Genomic DNA, 20,707 nt, shown 5'->3' with positions numbered 1-20,707 from the left:
ATGCGATATTACGTTGGTATGGCCATCGACAGAAAATTTATGTGTTTTTTATGAATTATGAAGGTATTATGCAGTATTATGCGATATTACGTTGTTATGGCCATCGACAGAAAATTTATGTACTTTTTTTGAATTATAAAGGTATTATGCAGTATTATGCAGTATTATGCGATATTACGTTGTTATGGCCATCGACAGAAAATTTATGTACTTTTTTTGAATTATAAAGGTATTATGCAGTATTATGCAGTATTATGCGATATTACGTTGGTTATGGATTATTGACAGAAAAAATATGTATTTTTTATGGAACGATAGAGAGTATTATGAAGGCATTATGCAGTATTATGCGATATTACGTTGGTATGGCCATCGACAGAAAATTTTTGTATTTTTTATGTAACGACAGAGAGTATTATGAAGGCATTATGCAGTATTATGCGATATTACGTTGTTATGGCCATCGACAGAAAATTTATGTACTTTTTTTGAATTATAAAGGTATTATGCAGTATTATGCAGTATTATGCGATATTACGTTGGTATGGCCATCGACAGAAAATTTATGTGTTTTTTATGAATTATGAAGGTATTATGCAGTATTATGCAGTATTATGCGATATTACGTTGGTATGGCCATCGACAGAAAATTTATGTGTTTTTTATGAATTATGAAGGTATTATGCAGTATTATGCGATATTACGTTGTTATGGCCATCGACAGAAAATTTAAGTACTTTTTTTGAATTATAAAGGTATTATGCAGTATTATGCAGTATTATGCGATATTACGTTGGTATGGCCATCGACAGAAAATTTATGTGTTTTTTATGAATTATGAAGGTATTATGCAGTATTATGCAGTATTATGCGATATTACGTTGGTATGGCCATCGACAGAAAATTTATGTGTTTTTTATGAATTATGAAGGTATTATGCAGTATTATGCGATATTACGTTGTTATGGCCATCGACAGAAAATTTAAGTACTTTTTTTGAATTATAAAGGTATTATGCAGTATTATGCAGTATTATGCGATATTACGTTGGTATGGCCATCGACAGAAAATTTATGTGTTTTTTATGAATTATGAAGGTATTATGCAGTATTATGCAGTATTATGCAGTATTATGCGATATTACGTTGGTATGGCCATCGACAGAAAATTTAAGTACTTTTTTTGAATTATAAAGGTATTATGCAGTATTATGCAGTATTATGCGATATTACGTTGGTATGGCCATCGACAGAAAATTTATGTGTTTTTTATGAATTATGAAGGTATTATGCAGTATTATGCAGTATTATGCGATATTACGTTGGTATGGCCATCGACAGAAAATTTATGTGTTTTTTATGAATTATGAAGGTATTATGCAGTATTATGCGATATTACGTTGTTATGGCCATCGACAGAAAATTTATGTACTTTTTTTGAATTATAAAGGTATTATGCAGTATTATGCAGTATTATGCGATATTACGTTGGTTATGGATTATTGACAGAAAAAATATGTATTTTTTATGGAACGATAGAGAGTATTATGAAGGCATTATGCAGTATTATGCGATATTACGTTGGTATGGCCATCGACAGAAAATTTTTGTATTTTTTATGTAACGACAGAGAGTATTATGAAGGTATTATGCAGTATTATGCGATATTACGTTGGTATGGCCATCGACAGAAAATTTATGTGTTTTTTATGAATTATGAAGGTATTATGCAGTATTATGCGATATTACGTTGTTATGGCCATCGACAGAAAATTTAAGTACTTTTTTTGAATTATAAAGGTATTATGCAGTATTATGCAGTATTATGCGATATTACGTTGGTATGGCCATCGACAGAAAATTTATGTGTTTTTTATGAATTATGAAGGTATTATGCAGTATTATGCAGTATTATGCAGTATTATGCGATATTACGTTGGTATGGCCATCGACAGAAAATTTAAGTACTTTTTTTGAATTATAAAGGTATTATGCAGTATTATGCAGTATTATGCGATATTACGTTGGTATGGCCATCGACAGAAAATTTATGTGTTTTTTATGAATTATGAAGGTATTATGCAGTATTATGCAGTATTATGCGATATTACGTTGGTATGGCCATCGACAGAAAATTTATGTGTTTTTTATGAATTGTGAAGGTATTATGCAGTATTATGCGATATTACGTTGTTATGGCCATCGACAGAAAATTTATGTACTTTTTTTGAATTATAAAGGTATTATGCAGTATTATGCAGTATTATGCGATATTACGTTGGTTATGGATTATTGACAGAAAAAATATGTATTTTTTATGGAACGATAGAGAGTATTATGAAGGCATTATGCAGTATTATGCGATATTACGTTGGTATGGCCATCGACAGAAAATTTTTGTATTTTTTATGTAACGACAGAGAGTATTATGAAGGTATTATGCAGTATTATGCGATATTACGTTGGTATGGCCATCGACAGAAAATTTATGTGTTTTTTATGAATTATGAAGGTATTATGCAGTATTATGCGATATTACGTTGTTATGGCCATCGACAGAAAATTTAAGTACTTTTTTTGAATTATAAAGGTATTATGCAGTATTATGCGATATTACGTTGGTATGGCCATCGACAGAAAATTTATGTGTTTTTTATGAATTATGAAGGTATTATGCAGTATTATGCGATATTACGTTGTTATGGCCATCGACAGAAAATTTATGTACTTTTTTTGAATTATAAAGGTATTATGCAGTATTATGCAGTATTATGCGATATTACGTTGTTATGGCCATCGACAGAAAATTTATGTACTTTTTTTGAATTATAAAGGTATTATGCAGTATTATGCAGTATTATGCGATATTACGTTGGTTATGGATTATTGACAGAAAAAATATGTATTTTTTATGGAACGATAGAGAGTATTATGAAGGCATTATGCAGTATTATGCGATATTACGTTGGTATGGCCATCGACAGAAAATTTTTGTATTTTTTATGTAACGACAGAGAGTATTATGAAGGCATTATGCAGTATTATGCGATATTACGTTGTTATGGCCATCGACAGAAAATTTATGTACTTTTTTTGAATTATAAAGGTATTATGCAGTATTATGCAGTATTATGCGATATTACGTTGGTATGGCCATCGACAGAAAATTTATGTGTTTTTTATGAATTATGAAGGTATTATGCAGTATTATGCGATATTACGTTGTTATGGCCATCGACAGAAAATTTAAGTACTTTTTTTGAATTATGAAGGTATTATGCAGTATTATGCAGTATTATGCGATATTACGTTGGTATGGCCATCGACAGAAAATTTATGTATTTTTTATGAATTATGAAGGTATTATGCAGTATTATGCAGTATTATGCGATATTACGTTGGTATGACCATCGACAGAAAAAATATGTATTTGTTATATAGAGAGGATGTCGGATAATGCGGTTTCATTTGTCGGGTCCATTTGGTTGGAGAAGTATGACTGAACGTCTGTCGGCTTTTTATGTCGATAAAGTATGAAGGTTGTTAGTTATGTTGTACGTCGTGTGTCGGGACCACTTAGCCCGGTGCTAAATGAAGTCGTTGCCCGTTCGAGTAGGTCGTCGTAAGGTAAGCGCAAGGCAAGATAACATTTTACTTTTCTTTAACAATGGATCAAAATCTCACACTTGTATTTAATAACGCGTTATATGTGATTACATCTTGGTTTGCTGTTGTTAGTTCCAAAATCATTAAACACTATTTCATTTTGAAGTTGATCAAATCGAGTTTTCGTTGCTTTTACTGTGTGAGATCCAACGATTCTGGTTAATTGAGATACGGGATCTTCAACAATTCTGGTTCGTTGAGACACGGCATCTTCAACGATTCCGGTTGATTGAGACGCAGGATCTTCAACGATTTTGGTTGGTTGAGACGCAGGATCTCCAACGACTCTGGTTGGTTGAGACACAGGATCTTTAACGAGGTCTTTATTCGAAAAAAATGACATGACATTGTATTTGCTCTTTAAGGTTACTCCTTTCGAATTGGTAAGTGCGCCCAAACCATTTTTCGAGATCGGTTGTATAGTGTATGGACCGATCCATTTGTAAGTGAACTTTCCACCTTTTCTGTTCTGCGCTTTTTGATTCCGTGCTTAGCTCTCGTTGAGGTCGGACGTATCTAAAACGCTCCGGTCTTGGCGCGCTAAGTCGAAGAAAGAAAAAAGAAGACTAAAGCTTGAAGAGCTCCTGCTTTGACAGCTAAGTCCTTTTTGATTTATTATATATTGTACTGCCTTTTTTACTTCATTTTTATCTTTTCATTTTTTTAATCTGTTGTTTTGTAAGTTTTTAAATTATTGTTTTTGTTAATAAATTGTTTTTATCCCAGTCAGTTTTTTATCCATCTATCATCTAATATGGTAGCTTTGCTGTGTTGTGGGTTCCTGCTGCTCCTTCTGTGTAACATCGTAAGGAAATGGGCTTGCCTTAGATCCTTCAAACATAGTTTTGGAAGAGCACATAACCGTAGAATGATCTCTCTACGACTTAAAAATAACTTTACTCAGGTAGGAAACCCCACATTTACGCTAAAACTGATTTTTGTGTTCGTTGTATTTTTGAGCAATACAAAACCTTCGTTCAAAAGTAGCTCACCCAACAACAACGAAATGAGTCGACTAGATAGGAGTTTCTTTTCTATCTCTTCACTTGATGCCTGCAATAGAGTTTCTGAAAGCCAGCTCACTCTCCAATTAAAATTAATGGCTTTATCAAAACTTAAGCCAAGCAGGCACAAGTATTTCTATTTTTTAATCCTCTTGTCAGGGGACATCTGCCTCAACCCAGGTCCTGTTAAGTATCCCTGTTCTTCATGCTTAAAACCTGTGGCAAAAACACACAAAGCACTTTCCTGTGACAAGTGTGGATTATGGGCTCATAAAAAATGTGAGCGTATTTCTGACAAAAAATATCAACAATTTATGAAGACTCCTGAAGATAAACTGTTTTTCGTTTGCAGTCCCTGTCTTTCTCGTAATTTGCCCTTTGCTAATGAGGAGTCATTTGGTGACGAAATTCCGGACAACATCAATATTACTATTGATGAAAACTTTGATTTTGAGGCAATCAGAAATGGGAAGGGCTTAAAAATGGCCCATCTCAACATTAATGGTCTGTCATCCAAACTAGACTATGTTAAACTTCTGCTACATCAAACAAAACTTGATGTATTCTCCATCTGTGAAACCAAAATTGATGACACCATCACTGACAATGACGTTAAAATTGATGGCTATGTTTGTTATAGGAATGATCGGAATAGACGAGGTGGGGGTGTTCTAATTTTTGTTAATGAAAACTTGGATAGCCACCTTTTGAAACACCTTTACTTCGAAAATGTTGAATCACTATGGGTGAAAGTGTGCCTGAAAAAAACTAAACCTATTTACGTGTGTGGGGTTTACAGGCCACCTGGAGGTAGTGATTTGCAGAGTACCGAAAACCTGTGTACTCATTTTAAACAGTGTTTTAACAAGCTCCCAAAAGAAAAAGAAGTTTTTATCTTGGGAGATTTTAACTGTAACATGCTTTCAAAATATGCTCTTTCCTCCAAAATAAAGGAATTATGCTCCACTCTTTTCCTAAAACAACATATTACGGAGCCAACTCGTGTTACTGAAAATAGTAGCACTCTTATAGACTTGATACTTTCTAACAGTTCTTGTATTTCTAAAACTGGTGTCATGGATTTAGGCATCAGTGATCACAATTTAGTTTATGTGATCAGAAAATTCAAAAGGCCAAAATTTGAACCTAAAACATGCAAGGTTCGTAGCTACAAGAACTTCAGTAAAGAGGCTTTTCTGAAGGACCTCAGGAATTTAGACTGGTCATATTTTAATAATTATGATGACCTTGATGAAGCATGTGAGAAACTGAATAAAAATGTTAAAACAGTGGCTGACAAACATGCCCCTTTCAAAACACATAGATTTTCTGGCCGTGTTGAGGCATGGGTCACTGATGAATTAATAATAGCCATCAAAGAAAGAGACTTCTTGAAACGGAAAGCATCAAAAACAAAATCCATCATAGACTGGGAAGCTTTCAAACAAAAAAGGAACCAGGTAATAGGTCTCAAAAATCGACTCAAAAACGAGTACTATAATGACGTTTTGCAGGACTTTCAAAAACGGCCAAAACAACTTTGGAAAACCCTAAAAAAACTGGTTCCTGATAAGTCAGGCAATACTACCTCGATAAAACGAGTAGTCCAAAACGATGGTACAGAAACTTCTCACCCAAAAGAAATTTCCAACACATTCAATTCATTTTTTGTCAGTGTTGGTGCCAAACTAGCCTCTAAATTTTCTTCTGACACTACTAATGTTAATCCACCTGTTAGCGGACACGATTTTCGGTGGGCTCGTATTGAGACCAAAAGTGTCGAAAAAATAATTAGTTCACTAAAACTTAATAAAGCTACAGGCTTGGACGGAATTGGTTCACGACTGCTAAAAGCAGGTTCGTCAGTTTTAAGTATTTATTTATCAAGTCTTTTCAACAAATCTTTATTTACTGGTTATGTACCTAAATGTTGGAAGACTAAAAGGGTCTCGCCTATTTTTAAAAGTGGCAATAAAACAGATCCTACTAATTATCGGCCTATCTCCATTTTGCCAATTCCTATGAAAATTTTTGAAAAGTTAGTGCATGAGCAAATGTCTCATTTTATTTCTGAGCACAACTTCCTGAATGACAGACAGTCCGGATTTCGAAAACTCTTTTCCACAGAAACTGCAGTAGTCGATGTCTCTGATTTTATTCTTACTGAGCTCGACCAACATAACTTTGTTTGTGCTGTGCTCATTGACCTTAAAAAAGCTTTTGACACTGTTGATCATAAAATTTTGTTAAAAAAACTATGGTGTTTTGGCATCAGAGATGCTGCCTTTGACTGGTTCGAGTCCTACTTAACGGGCCGAATGCAGCTGACTCTTGTAAACGACACAGGATCAGATCTGCTTCATGAAGACGCTTTTGGGGTGCCGCAGGGATCTGTGTTGGGGCCCCTGCTCTTTCTTTTGTATATTGATGACTTAAAATCTGTCATCAATTCAAACTACCACCATCTATATGCAGATGATACAATAATTATTTCGTCTCATAAAAACTTGGATACCCTTGTCTCCCAGGTCGAGTTAGAACTTTCGCAAGTCGACCTCTGGCTGAATAATAACAAAATGACTATTAATACGGACAAAACTGAAACAATCTTTTTCGGCAACCACAGCCAGTTAAAAAAAGTTGAGAACAAAACTATCAACTATATGGGTATTCCTTTGAAGAGGAGCGAAAAAGTTAAATATCTTGGGGTAACATTTAATCAAAAAATGCAATGGGAAAAGCACATTAATGACATAAATAGAAAAATACTAATTAAATATTCTAAAATTAGAACCATTGCATCCTGTTTAACACCTCACACAAAAAACCTTTTAATTAATGCACTTGTCATGCCATATTTCCACTACTGCTCCTCGGCATGGGCTTGTGCCACCCAAGGTAGATTGGGAAAACTAGAAAAACGATTAAAATGTGTCCGTACCTTTCTTGGGAAAGAGAGGGAATATTCAATGAATAATTTACTCATCAAAAACGATGCCATATTAGTTTTCAAAGCCATGAATCACATTGCTCCTGATTACATGCGCTCAAAATTCCTTTTGACAAAAAACTGTCATAATCATCAAACAAGAGGAGCTTCAAAAAACAGGTTCACACTTCCCTTGGTCAACACGGAATTTGGCAAAAAAGCCTTCCCATTTAGAGCTGCAAAAGTGTGGAATAATCTTCCAGACCAAGTGACCTGTGATGGAAGTCTGCTTTCGTTTAAGACTTCCATCTCGAATGTATTTGGCAAATTCTAATGGAGATCACTTTTTAACTTTTTAATTTTTGTTTTTTATTCTTTTTCTTTTCAATTTTCACAGATTATAAATGTTACTATGTTTGATTGAGCTGAGGCAGTCTAAGGTTTATCATTTTTTGTTTCTTTTTTGTTCTAGTGGCCCCCAGTGGAAACAATCCACTAACTATAGGTTTTTGTGATTTTCTGGGCTAGCCACTTTAAATATTTATTATTATTATTATTATTATTATTATTCTGACGAAGTACCTTTGAACCAATTTGTAACTTCCATTTAGGATTGTTGTGTGGTTTAGTTTAGGCTTTCGCTGCTTCTTTTGGGTATTTTTGATATTTTGGCATTCTAGAACTTAAACCTAAAACTGCTCTAAATTTTTGGAAATCATAGGGATCATCGGCTTCGATAGACTCCTTGATTAGGTCATACTTGATACCAATCCGTAGGGTGGGTTGGCGGTTGTACAGTAACAAAAATTAGTTGAAAAGTGATTCCTCACACCGTGCGCGAAAAGAGCACCTTTAATAACGTCAGGCCATTTTGATGGATTCTCTTTCAAAACTTTTACTAATGAATCTTTTAGTGTTCTATTTTGTCTCTCGCATAGGCCATTTGATTGTGGGTGGTAGACTAAAGTTTTTTGTTGATCAGTACCTGTTAAGTTAAGCAATGTATTTTTGTGTGAAGTGATGTGCCGTGGCGGCACATCACTTCACACAAAAATCTAGCGACAGTGGGAGCACTTTTATCTTCGACAGGTTTGACTTCCGACCATTTTGAAAAGCAATCAAGTAAGACTAAGAAGTGTTTCTAACCATTCACCTCCGGAAGACTACACATCTTCGATTATGTTTGTATGTCAAATGACCATCCACAATTGAAAAATGCTCACACAATTTTCTAAAATTCCTTTTCAGTCCTTTGTTTGTCATCTCTTTTGGATACTTTCCATTCCAATTATAGTTCTCGATAATGTTTAAATTCACATCTTACCATAACAAAACATTCGAATGGCTTGAAGATTCGATGCAATTTAAATAGCAATGGACAGCCACAGTACTTTTTTCTAGGGAAATAAATACTCCCCCAGTATCTTGTCAGAAAACAGGGAAGCACTTATTTCCTAGAGGGAGTAGTTATTTCCTAGTATATAAGTACTGGTGCAGTATTTATTTCCAGAAAATAAGTGCTCGGGGAGTACTTATTTCAGGGGAGTACTTATTTCAGGGGAGTACTTATTGACGGTTACACCGTATTAAGTCTGCTGAGCAAATAGTTACATATTAACGACTTCCCTGCTAAGGACACGCTATCACCTCTCTGGTATAGCTACTTGTGTCTCAATTTTATTCAGTATTGCTGAAAATTGTGTTTGGTTTAGTTCCAAACATCTTTTAGCCTTAAGTATTGGTTTGTACATGAAATTGTGACTAAAATTTCTTTGAACGTTGTAATCAGTAACAGGTAAAAAATTCCGTTTTAATTATGCTTGGAATTTCAAATTTACACATTAACTTAATTTTATCAAGAATAATTTTTAAGTTTTTTGAAATCTTAAGAAAAAACTGTAGCAGGAATTTCATATTTAGAAAAGAAAAAAAACTTAAACTTACTGTATTTTGCTGCACTGGTGCAGTGTGGGAAACCAGGAATATACAATTGATATGGAGGACATTCAACAATATGCTGTGTACCGTTATAACATACCAGCATTGAGAGAACATCAGGTGTAGAAAAGTATGCATATTTGTGTTTAGTGCAATCTATTTCCAGGATTTTCTCTATAAGAAAAGTGTGTGCAATGAGAGCATGAATGTATTTCAACTTAGAAAAGAAAACTTTGGCTGACTATGTTGCTATGTGTCAATCTCATGTTGGTGATTTTTACTACAATCATGTTCATATTAGTTTTGGAAAAACCACTTTTCCCTTCCTCCCACTCTTCAGTGTTGGTTGGGAGTCGCCGGCAATATTCTGGGGCACAAATCAACACAAAATCAACACTGACTGCAGGGATAGAGGGGAAAACTCTGAAAAAAGCCTCAAAAGTTTTTCCATTAATTTATGAACATGATTGTCTGTAAATGACATAAAAAATTGAAAAGGGGTTCCCCTTGTTTAGAGCCAAAATTTTGCTTTGATGACTTGACAACTTGACTTGACAATGGAACTTGAGTGAAACGTGTGCGGAACGTGTGTAGAACGTCTGTGTTCTCCATTTCTTTTATATTACGAAGTGTCTATGTTATATAAAGAAAAATTTTAGTCATGTATACATAATATATAAGCATATATAAGCTCTTGCCACATACGACAAACAATAAGAAACAAACAGACAATAGGAAGCCTGGAACCTAGTTTATGGAACAAGAAAACCAACCAGCTCTGCATGCACAGTACAAGGAATGACACAGTAGTACTTGTCCTTAATTCAGCCAACACAAACGCATTACAAAAGGTTTTATAAAATAAGCCACTTAAAAAAACGTCTCAAATTTTAGAGACAATCATGTTCATAATAGTTTTGGAAAAACCACTCTCCCCCTCCCCCCACTCTTCAGTGTTGGTTGGAGGTCTTTTTCAGAGTCGCCGGCAGTATTTTGGGGCACAAATCAACACAAAATCAAAACTGACCGTAAGGGGTAGAGGGGAAAACTCTGAAAAAAGCCTCAAAAGCAGTTTTTCCATTAATTTTTGGACATGATTGTAGAAGAACGAACAGAGGTTATCTGACAAAAATCAGAAAAATCTAAAACATTGGCTATATTTCATGTTTTTGCTTATGCGCAAAAAGGTTGGCTAATTGTTTTGCTTTTACTGGAGTGCCTAAAATTTTAGGGACTTTTACAGTGACATTAAAACGTTAGTTACAAACCATTATAAACTAAGAACAATAAATTAAACATTACACCTACAAAAAATTGAATTGAACTTAACTTTATTGACAATCAAAAAAACATCTTGATAATTTAAAATAATACTTTAGTGTTGTTTACATAAATGCATAAATAGTGTTTTCAATATACCATATAGAGGAGCTCAGCTGTTTTATAGATTTTATTTTAATTTCTTTGCGGTAAAATAAAGGTAAAGTTTAGAAAAGGTTGTCATTATTTTATAAGTTTACGTCTTTTCTCTCCTTGATATTACGTATAAAACCAAACTTACTATTTCGTAAAGCAAATACATATTCGAACAAAAGCGTGATAACCAGCGACATTTTTGCACAGCCAATCTTCATAGCGAGAATGCTCGATTCTACAAAATATAGTTGCATCTATCAAAGACTAGCTTTGTGACATTACTTTTGCGAGCTGTATAAACTAACGAGCTATAATCGTAAGTAAAATGATATACTTGGTAGCATATCTTGTTATTTCTATACTAGTATTTAGTCCCGTGGAAAAATCCACTATAGATACCAAATAAGAAAACAGCGAAATAGTGAGCGAAATCAACCATAAAATTCATTGTCCTTTTCGTCAAAACGTTTTGTTGTTAATTCCATTCAAGCGGGAATAAATAAAACCAATATGTTTTTCATATAACAATAGACACGTGCTTAAGGGATTAATAAAAATTAATTACCCGTGACTTTTGTGTAATAAAGTTTACATCATTATACAAACATTTTTATATGAGAACAATAAAATAAATTAACCGTGACTTTTTTAAAACAAGAATTTTAGATCAATTTGAAAAAGCACACAAAAGACAGAACAAAAATCAAAGTTTAGCAAGTGACATGTTACCGCGGCTGTTCCTTTAGGAAAAATAACACATCCACTTTGCCTGTTACAGACACACGGAACTGGCGTATTATTATACAGATGATAAAAGCTCTTACAAAAGTACATAGTTTCATCCATCAGAGATTATAACGTTGTTGCGATATCTTGCAAGATGCGTGTACTAAGCGCATAATTGTTATTAAATCTTTTTTTTTAGATTTTTAAAAGCAGAGAAGAAGACTGTCTGTTCGTATTTTGCCATCTTACGTTCACAATAATAGAAACAAAATGCATGTCCAGTCCTACCATATCTCCAGACAGTGATGAGAATTTGATCCAAAGTTGTGAGAACTGGGAAACGCAAAAACTCACTACGCTACATGTAACAAAAATACTAACGACAAACGCAGGTAGCTTATTAGCATTTTTATATGAGGAAAAAGCTCGTACGTCGTTTTATAATTATGATTTTCTCTCCGTAACATGCATTTTGTTGAATTCTAAAAAAAAATTTATTCATGCTCCGTATAATTCAGATATGCTTGTCTTTAAAAAATAGCTAAGTAGTTTGTGAGAATCACTTTTGAACCATAAGCGTAGCAGCCGAACTTTCTCCTTACTACCTTCAAAACAATAAAAGGGAGAGGGAGATGGTACATTGGCAATGTTATTGAATTCAAAAACTAATTTATCTTATACTGTAATCAATTTTCCTATCACTTACCTTCTGCAGATGATAGACATTTAAAAGTTACCCTTTTCTTGCTGCTGCTGGAAATGTATAGTTGATCGTTGTAAACCCATGGTTTCTTATACTTAGACCTTTCTAGGAAGTTATTTGATTGACAGATCCGCCATTGTTACTGTCATATGCTTTTAAAACAAATAGTTACAATGTCAACACTAACTCTACTCGATCAAAAGTTAGCATTCTTGATATAGAGAACTCTGTTTTAAGAATTGTTTATCAATTTAAGTTGTTTACGAAAACTCTTCCAAGAAAGGTTTTAAGATTTAGAGAAAAAATAATTAAATCAACGGTATTAGCTTACTAATAAAATAAACATTAAACTTTTTTGAACTAGCTAGCTAACTATATTCTTTATGCAATGTTATTGCACATAACCCTAGTTGAAGTTACAACCAAGTCTTTTTAGAAGTATTTATTGTCTTTTTAAAGCTAGTAACTAAATGACGCTGCTCCCGTTGCTTTTGTTTCCTTGTGAAAAAATAGTTTTAAATTACAAAATGTAATAAATTTTACAGATCGTAGCTAATTTACCACCGGAATGAGTACTAAAAGAAAGTGTTCCTTTTTTTAAAAAGTGGAAAATTTCATCATAAAAAAGTAATTATTGATAAACAGGCTGTCTATGCAGTTATAAAGTGCGTATAATTTCTTCTACTTCACATGTCAAGTGGTCTAATTATAACACAACATGTTAAGAATGTGCAAGGATGGAGAGCTTATGACGGAGATCTTAATTGAACCGTTTCGTAGCCCTTAACATCTAGATGGCTTTATAACTTTGTTTTTTTAAAAAAAATTGTGTTTATGATTTATTTGATTTCAACAGCAACAAAAACAACAACAACAACACACTATTAGGAACAGGCCACTGAGGAGGATGTAATTCTCCCATTTCAAGACGAGTTCAGCAGTAGTAATCAATCAGATAAATATATTAGCGATAAACAACAAAAACGAAAGTCTTACATTCCAGCTGGGTAGATAATAAACGCAAATATCTTAAACGTAGCTTATTTGCTGATCAACGTAATAATCATGGGAATTAACTTTTGGACATGAAATTAATACACCTTATTGGGGAAAATAAGTCGGGGGAAAATTTCGTCGGGTTAAAATTTCGTCGGGGAAAATCTAAGTTACTTTTGAAAAATAAGGGGAAAAATTAAGTCACATTTCTTGACTAATTCTTCAAATAAGTCACCCTTCCCCGACTAATTTTTGATATTTTTGATAATCCTGTAGATAACTTTACAACGAAAATTGAATCAACTTTTTATTTATTTATGTATGATTTTCATACAAAAACATCTACGAGATAAGCACAAAAATCTAGTCCAAAACAATTATGTCGTTTTTTGCACTAATTGTAAAGTCATCATCTGTGTCAATGTCATCCTCTTTCTGACTTTCTTTCAGTAATTCAGTGTAGATCGTAAAGTATATATTTATTAAGGTGGTAACAATGCGAACAAAATTTAGGATAAAAGGAAAATGTCGGGGTAAATTCTTAATCGGGTATAAAAAAGTCGGGTGAAAGTACTAGTCGGGGATAAAATAATCAGAGGAAATTTTTGCGGGGAATAAATTTATTATCTTTTTCCCGACTTTTTTTCCCTGATAAGGTATGTATTTAACAAAATATTGTAAGAATTGCACAAAACAGAAGAGGATAAAACTGTCTTTCCTTTTCATGTCACATCACCAACCAAGCTTAAAATGCTAACATAAAAACCTCTTTCCTTATGGAATAACTAGTTTTGTGAAAAGTATTGAAATGATATAAATTTTCCACAAGGAAATAATAACTAAATCTTGTATGGCGAAAATTATTGCTTTATACTTACACAAGTCAAAAAAGGGGACATTATATTGAAGATAATAACTGTGATTGATCAGATGAATAAGAAATCAGAAACAAAAACTATATGTATTAGTTATCGCACAATGCTAAGAAAATATATTTTTTGAGTTTTCTTTGTTCTAATTTACATATTTCACGAGGCTTTAAGCGAGTAAAATATACAAGAAGTGAAAAACCAATAAAAATATGACGATGTTTTTTGAGAACAAGTGCGAGAATTGTTCGTCATATAAACCGAGCATAAATTACTGTAGCTTGATATACTTGCCAGAAGATAGTTTAATTTCAATCACGAATTACGAGGTCCAACAGCTGAAAAATTTATTTACAGTATCTTCTCTTCCACAACAAAGCTTGATTATGTCACGACTCTACAAAATTCAATCAGCTTTTTGCACTGTAGAATTGAATAATAAGTAAAAATGGTACTCGTTTCTCTCGGTAGAAAATAAAAATATAGCCTACATTTCAGGGAGATTAGCCAATCTCAGTGCGAGAAAACTCTATCCATATGATAAGTCACATTTACAAGTATTCATCATTTCTTATTTTCGGATTTGGGGGAAGCGTTTACCGAATACATGATCTTCGTGCCATATCTCCTGCTTTTTATTCCGTAAATCTTCGAATATAACCAATGTGTTTATACGGGGCCACGACTTTTATGATGAGCTTGTAGCACCCTCGTCCCCAGGGTTTTTTGACTTGTTGATATGAAATATGACGTCGAAAAATACCCTGGTATTGTTGACTGGATTTTGAAATATGCTTGACTTTTACATTTTTGTATAATTATGATGATTTTTTTCCTTAGTCAGCACTTTTTCAGGTTTATAACAATGGTGCATGAAGCCGTGATCAATCAGTTTTGTAAACAAAACTTTATAAAGCTTGCAAAGCGTTACTTTGTTAGATTTATTAAAATATAACTGACTCAATCATGGTGCCGCGTTGTACATTAAGAAAGAATAGTAGACTGCTGAAATATTAAAAGAGCAGCCCTGTCTTTTAGCAAGTGTTTGTAGCTAGCTAGAAGCTAGCTAAAACAAGGTTTTTAATATGCTTAGCAATATGTTAATATGCTTAGGTAAAAAACCTACTGCAGACGTGCTTATAACAGCTATCTTCATGCATTTTGGCTTGGTATTTTGTTTACATTACGCTATTAGTTAGCTCAACTTTTTCAATGTTTGCAATTTACGATAGGATTAAAGACTTTATTCCTTCGTAAAATTCCATAGCAACATATTTGTTTGAAACCAGATGCACAAGAATAAATCCTTCAAATATGTTTGCTAAACTTTTTCAAATATTTTCCTAAATTAATGAATTTATTAAAAAAAATAGAATTTAATCTAGTGCCTAGTGTGGGATTTAGTGTCTCTGAGAAAGCTATGAATTTTAATAATACCTTACTAGCCAAAGTCCCGGGGAAGAATCCACCGAATCTCTCATCGAGTCCATATGATCAGTGCCAAATAAAAACATAGAACACAGTAATTTGAAGCTACAATTTGCATTATTCTATATCTATTACCGCTAAAACAAAAGGTCCAAATAAATAACCATGTGCAGCAATAAAAAAATGAAACAGAAAACAGAAAAGAAGCCTTGGTATTGAGGTTCCTCACAATTTCCATTATATTTATATCCGCCGAAACCAAACGTTTAAAAATATAAGCAGGTCCAACAACAAACAACAAAAATGCAAAAGGTCTCACAAAATCGAAAGGGGCTAACAACGGTTATGTAAAAATCTAAATCTGCTGAAACTATAAACTTGCTTTGCCAAGCCAGAAGTACACCAGGAAAAATGGTAAACCAGACATTAGAAAAAATCGTTAAGTCACACAAAAAAGGTTATTGCAAAATTTCTACAACGTACAGCTTCTAATGCATCATACCAAATTGTACTTTAGGGGCAGAAACTTTCACGGGCTTTGTGAAAGTCTGCTCAAGTTTAAGAAACAAGCTTAAGAGATTTACATAGTATGCAAGACAACAATGTAATATGTTTATTTTTGCAATATATTTCGAAGTATTACTTCATCATCAGGCTATAAGTAAAAGTATATAAACAGTAAAACTGCTAAATAAAAAGTATTTACATCACATATCAACATCTACCTACATACACTATACACAAGTTAAAAGGTATTAAATGATTAAAACTCCTATGAGGGATAAGTCATAATTAAAATTTTATTACTAATTCATGGCTTTTAAACTCGTCCTTTGTGTTTATTTTAGGCTTTATTTCCCGAATGAAAAGTGCCTCCAGTGTCATTAAATGATATTCCGACTTAATCGATTTTGCCATTATTTCTGCATGATTGATTGATAGCTCCACATTACATGTCTTGAAATGACGTCCCACAACAGTATACTTTTAACTGCTAACTTATAAAATACTGAAAAAATTAAAAAAATTTTAAAAGAGAATCGAAATAATTCTCCTTATATGAAAATGATAACACTGTTTTTCATATTTGTTTTGTATTTGCATTTAGTTATATTATTTAGTTATATTATTTAGTTATATTATTCATGTAGGCTGGACTAATCTTCATAAACTAGACAGGTTAAAAGCAGGGGAATTTAGAAATTTGTGTCATTTTAAATCTTGGCAACCCTTTAAAGAAGATAATAACTATGTGCAAAATATAATAAAAAACATATGGCTTCAGAGGTCCAAAATAAGAGAAAAAAATAAGAACAATTAAAGAACAGTTTGAAGCTTTAAATTGAAAAAGTTAAGAACTTTTGAAGGCTTTTTTTAAGTAAAATGATTTTATAAAAAATGGGTATATTATTAAATCCCAATAGCTTTTCTTCTACACGAAACAACATAAACGTCTTTTCCATGTAGCCTTGTTTGTATTTGAACGAACTATGATCTAATGCGCTGCACTGGAATAAAATTTGCACGCCCGGTTGGTTGAAATTCATCACCAACATCATGTCGGTTGTTAAATACATGATTATCTCGAATAAATCTGTTCATCATTTAAAATTCTACATTTTGTTTATTAGTAGGTATGCTTCCAAGAATCCCATTGTATCTACATTAAAATAATAATATACTTTGTTAATGCATATTCTGTATGATTCCAGTTCTTAGAAGAATAGCTCAAACAGTGGATTACATGAAAAAAAGTCATTGATTAGGACATGTTTATTTTTATCGAACGGCCGAAACGTCGTAAATTGTAGTGATTATTACTTTTTTATGGTACAACGCTCAAATTAAACACATATATATATATGGAATATTTTTGTTATACAATTGATTCTTTTATAAATATTATTGACATACCTTCTTATTCACCTCAGAAATATGAAAGCAAAAAGACTGACCTCAGGTTTCCGAAAATATGCTTATGGTTACTTTAAAATATTAAAGATATTATAAAATGCAGATAATATAAAACAGCTAAACTCAAAAATTTATAACACATTAAGATATAAATGACAGCATATGTTGGTAGAATATTATCAGTGTAGAATTTAAAAAACATATATAACCAGATTAATATATAGGTCCATAGTCCAAGAGACATGCCAATATATGACCATGCAAATGCATATTGGGTGTAACCTTGTGTTCACCATAAAGCTGCTGAAACGATTTACAAAAACGTATAAGGTAGTTGTCAGCAATTTTCATGTCATCCTCCGTTAAAGCTCTAACACATAGATATTGACATGCAATAACAAAATTTCTCCAACAATTTAAGTGTTCTTTTGGTATTATTCCTTTGAGTGCATACAAAGAAAATAAAATAGTCCAATTTTTAAACTCGTCAGCAGTGAACATATCAGCCTCCAATTTTGCTGGCAGCTTCCCAATGTCAGATGAAGTTTTTATCGCATCAACACGATTTTGAAGGATCTGAAATTCTTCTTCATTTAAAAATTCATATTCCTTCCATATTCGTAACATTTTCTTTGCCGTCCCTAAAAAAATAAATGACATACCCACTTTACATAATTTGTGTGAATTAATTTGCTTATTAAAGTCACAACAAACAAATTCAGTGTATATATATATATTAGCTTTATTGTAGTAATTTAAACAAACACTGGTAATACCTACCTAAAAAAGGTTATGCATGGGATCAACAACACTCATAGATACCAAATCTATATATGGTAATGTGGAAAGTACAGAATATCGTATTCTATACATAGATTTGAAGCTTACTAAAATATGTGATGTGTAGAAAGTGTGTTGATTTAAATCTTTTTTAGATGCCATCCAAATATACTTTCGAAGCAAAAAAGAAGTTAAGGCACAAAAGGAGAAAAATACAGATTATGCCGTATCTGCAGCTGCTAAATCACGAAAAGAGCATGTGAGTGTTTGTTGTTGCTAGCTTGCAAGTTCATAAATGCACATTTGTTTGTTTGTTTCAGCAAATTTATACACTACAGGCTCCAATTGTTTAAGCTCCTTAATACAGGGTTCTGTTAAGGCATGATTTCGCAGCCTGGTTATGTATATACACTTTATTTACCTTACTCGTATACTCATGGTACTCTGTTCATTTTTTAGAAAGCGCAAAGACGTAATAAAACTTTTAAAAACTTGACAGAGGATGAAATGACCAAAAGCAATAAATCTTTTTGGCAGGATTGCATGATTCCTGACGTCATGTCTTCTGAAGACGAATTGATAGAGGGGGACAATAAGGTTTTTATTGTCAGGAAATTAAAATGGCGGACAAAAAGATTTAATAAAATGGTGGAAAAATTGGATGACGTTCATAAAGAACGTGTATCATCTCGAGGAAAGTTCAGAATGCTACCTTGACGAAATAGTGAATTTTCAAGTCGTGCACCACCAAAAGGTCTACCGGAAAAATACAAGTGCATTGTAAAATCATCTGAACATTGATGTTTTATTATGATGCTTTTTTAGGTATGATTTTTTATATATATTTTTAAAGGTTGTTATATTTTAAATGTCAAAGGTATTTTGTGAACTCTGAAACTGGCATACACTTCTTACAAATACACTTGATTTCAGTGCACTTAAATGTTAGAAAATAATTTGATAGGACAATCATATTGTACTATATTTTAACTACTTATATTTATTTACATTGTATTGTATTTTAGCTACTAATATTTATTTCCATATTGTATTATATTTAATTACTAATATATATTTATTTACATTGTACTTCATTTTAGCTACTAATATTTATTTCCATATTGTATTATATTTAATTACTAATATATATTTATTTACATTGTACTTCATTTTAGCTACTAATATGTATTTCTGTATTGTTTTAAATTTAAGTACTAATATTTACTTCCATGTATTATATTTTAAGTGCTAATAATGTATTTTGTGTTTAAAATGCAAGTTTTTAATAAAATTTTTTATTTGCTCATACCCAATCCGAATATTACTAATCCTTGTATAAGTTCCATGAAAATTATATTCAAGCATTACGATTTTAGAAGGTATAGAATTTTACGAAAAGCAATTTGTGCTGTATTTTAAAAAATGGAAAAATGGCATCATCTAAAAAACATTTGATCAAACTTTTTTTTTCAAGGAGTAATAAACATGTTCATAAAGAAAATCATAGGACACGAAGGTTCTGCGCGTGCTAGTCATATGAAAACATCCTCTTATCGCTGTTGCTAATACTGATAACTCAAACTTTGTGACGCTCTATTTCTTGAAAACTTAATATATTCGGTCGCCATGAACATATACAAAAACTTTGTGTTTTAGCATGTCATAGGAAGTCCCGATACTTTCTCTTATCGTGCATCCGATTATACACTTAAAAATTGAGTTATAGTTTTCCAAAAACCTTGAATAACTTCCTCTTTTTGTGGATTATCGTATGTTTTCAGAGGACCGAAAAGGTTGATTTTCGCGCAATGATAGTTGAGAAATTTGAAGTGTTATGTGAAAGCAAGATACAAGAAAGTGACGACGATACTGACTCAGAATGGGAAGAGGGAGATAATATTTTATATTTTATACATTTTTGATTACGGTAAATACCCCAGATGTGATTTAACGAATAAATTTTTTTCTTGGATTTTACCCATTCGCGAAAGTTTTTTCACGCGAATATGAACCTTATTTTGAATTCGCGAAATTTTTCCGGGAGATTTATTTTGAAAATCGGCAAACGCAAAAAGTTTTTGTCAAATATTTTGCTTTTTATTTGACACGCGAAAGTTAATATTTTAATATCTCTTCACAAATACTGTTCTTATTCATCTTAGTATATTTTTAGCAGGGCTATATTAATAAAATAAAGCTTGCTATAAGTTGTTATATCTAATGGCAAATTCTGCTACATGTAACGGACCATTGCTTTGGATAGAAGAAGGTTCAGTTTGTGAGATATATACGCAAAGTAATTTTATAATTAAATTTGTGCATTATACACATTTTTATAT

The 20,707-nt window shown here is 32.4% G+C and overlaps 2 protein-coding genes across 3 annotated transcripts in view; one reads left to right on the top strand and one right to left on the bottom strand.

The window, feature by feature from the left end:
• Nucleotides 1-11,516, bottom strand: part of LOC130633180 (uncharacterized) — a 63,754-nt gene extending 52,238 nt beyond the window's left edge. The window contains exons 1-2 of the mRNA XM_057444533.1: nt 11,098-11,516; nt 9,543-9,710 (exon numbers count right to left, since the gene is read on the bottom strand). Of these exons, the coding sequence (XP_057300516.1) occupies nt 9,543-9,710; nt 11,098-11,206 (277 nt within the window). The 5' untranslated portion in view covers nt 11,207-11,516. The remainder of the gene's footprint in view (nt 1-9,542; nt 9,711-11,097) is intronic.
• LOC130633153 (uncharacterized) lies at nt 8,817-19,640 on the top strand. Of its 2 annotated transcripts, none has more exons than XM_057444532.1 (4): nt 8,817-9,666; nt 11,878-12,070; nt 18,524-18,627; nt 18,828-19,640. In XM_057444532.1, the coding sequence occupies exons 2-4, from the start codon at nt 11,953-11,955 to the stop codon at nt 19,083-19,085; spliced, it is 480 nt and encodes a 159-aa protein (XP_057300515.1). In that variant the 5' UTR covers nt 8,817-9,666; nt 11,878-11,952; the 3' UTR covers nt 19,086-19,640. The 2 variants fall into 2 exon arrangements, with proteins under 2 accessions (XP_057300515.1, XP_057300514.1); XM_057444531.1 differs by lacking the exon at nt 8,817-9,666 and adding an exon at nt 11,618-11,780.
• The last annotated feature ends 1,067 nt before the right edge of the window (nt 19,641-20,707 follow it).

Source organism: Hydractinia symbiolongicarpus, chromosome 1 (assembly GCF_029227915.1).
Source record: "Hydractinia symbiolongicarpus strain clone_291-10 chromosome 1, HSymV2.1, whole genome shotgun sequence".
Classification (NCBI taxonomy): domain Eukaryota; kingdom Metazoa; phylum Cnidaria; class Hydrozoa; order Anthoathecata; family Hydractiniidae; genus Hydractinia; species Hydractinia symbiolongicarpus.
Note: the sequence above shows the minus strand (reverse complement) of the source record. Positions and strands in the feature narration are given on the sequence as shown.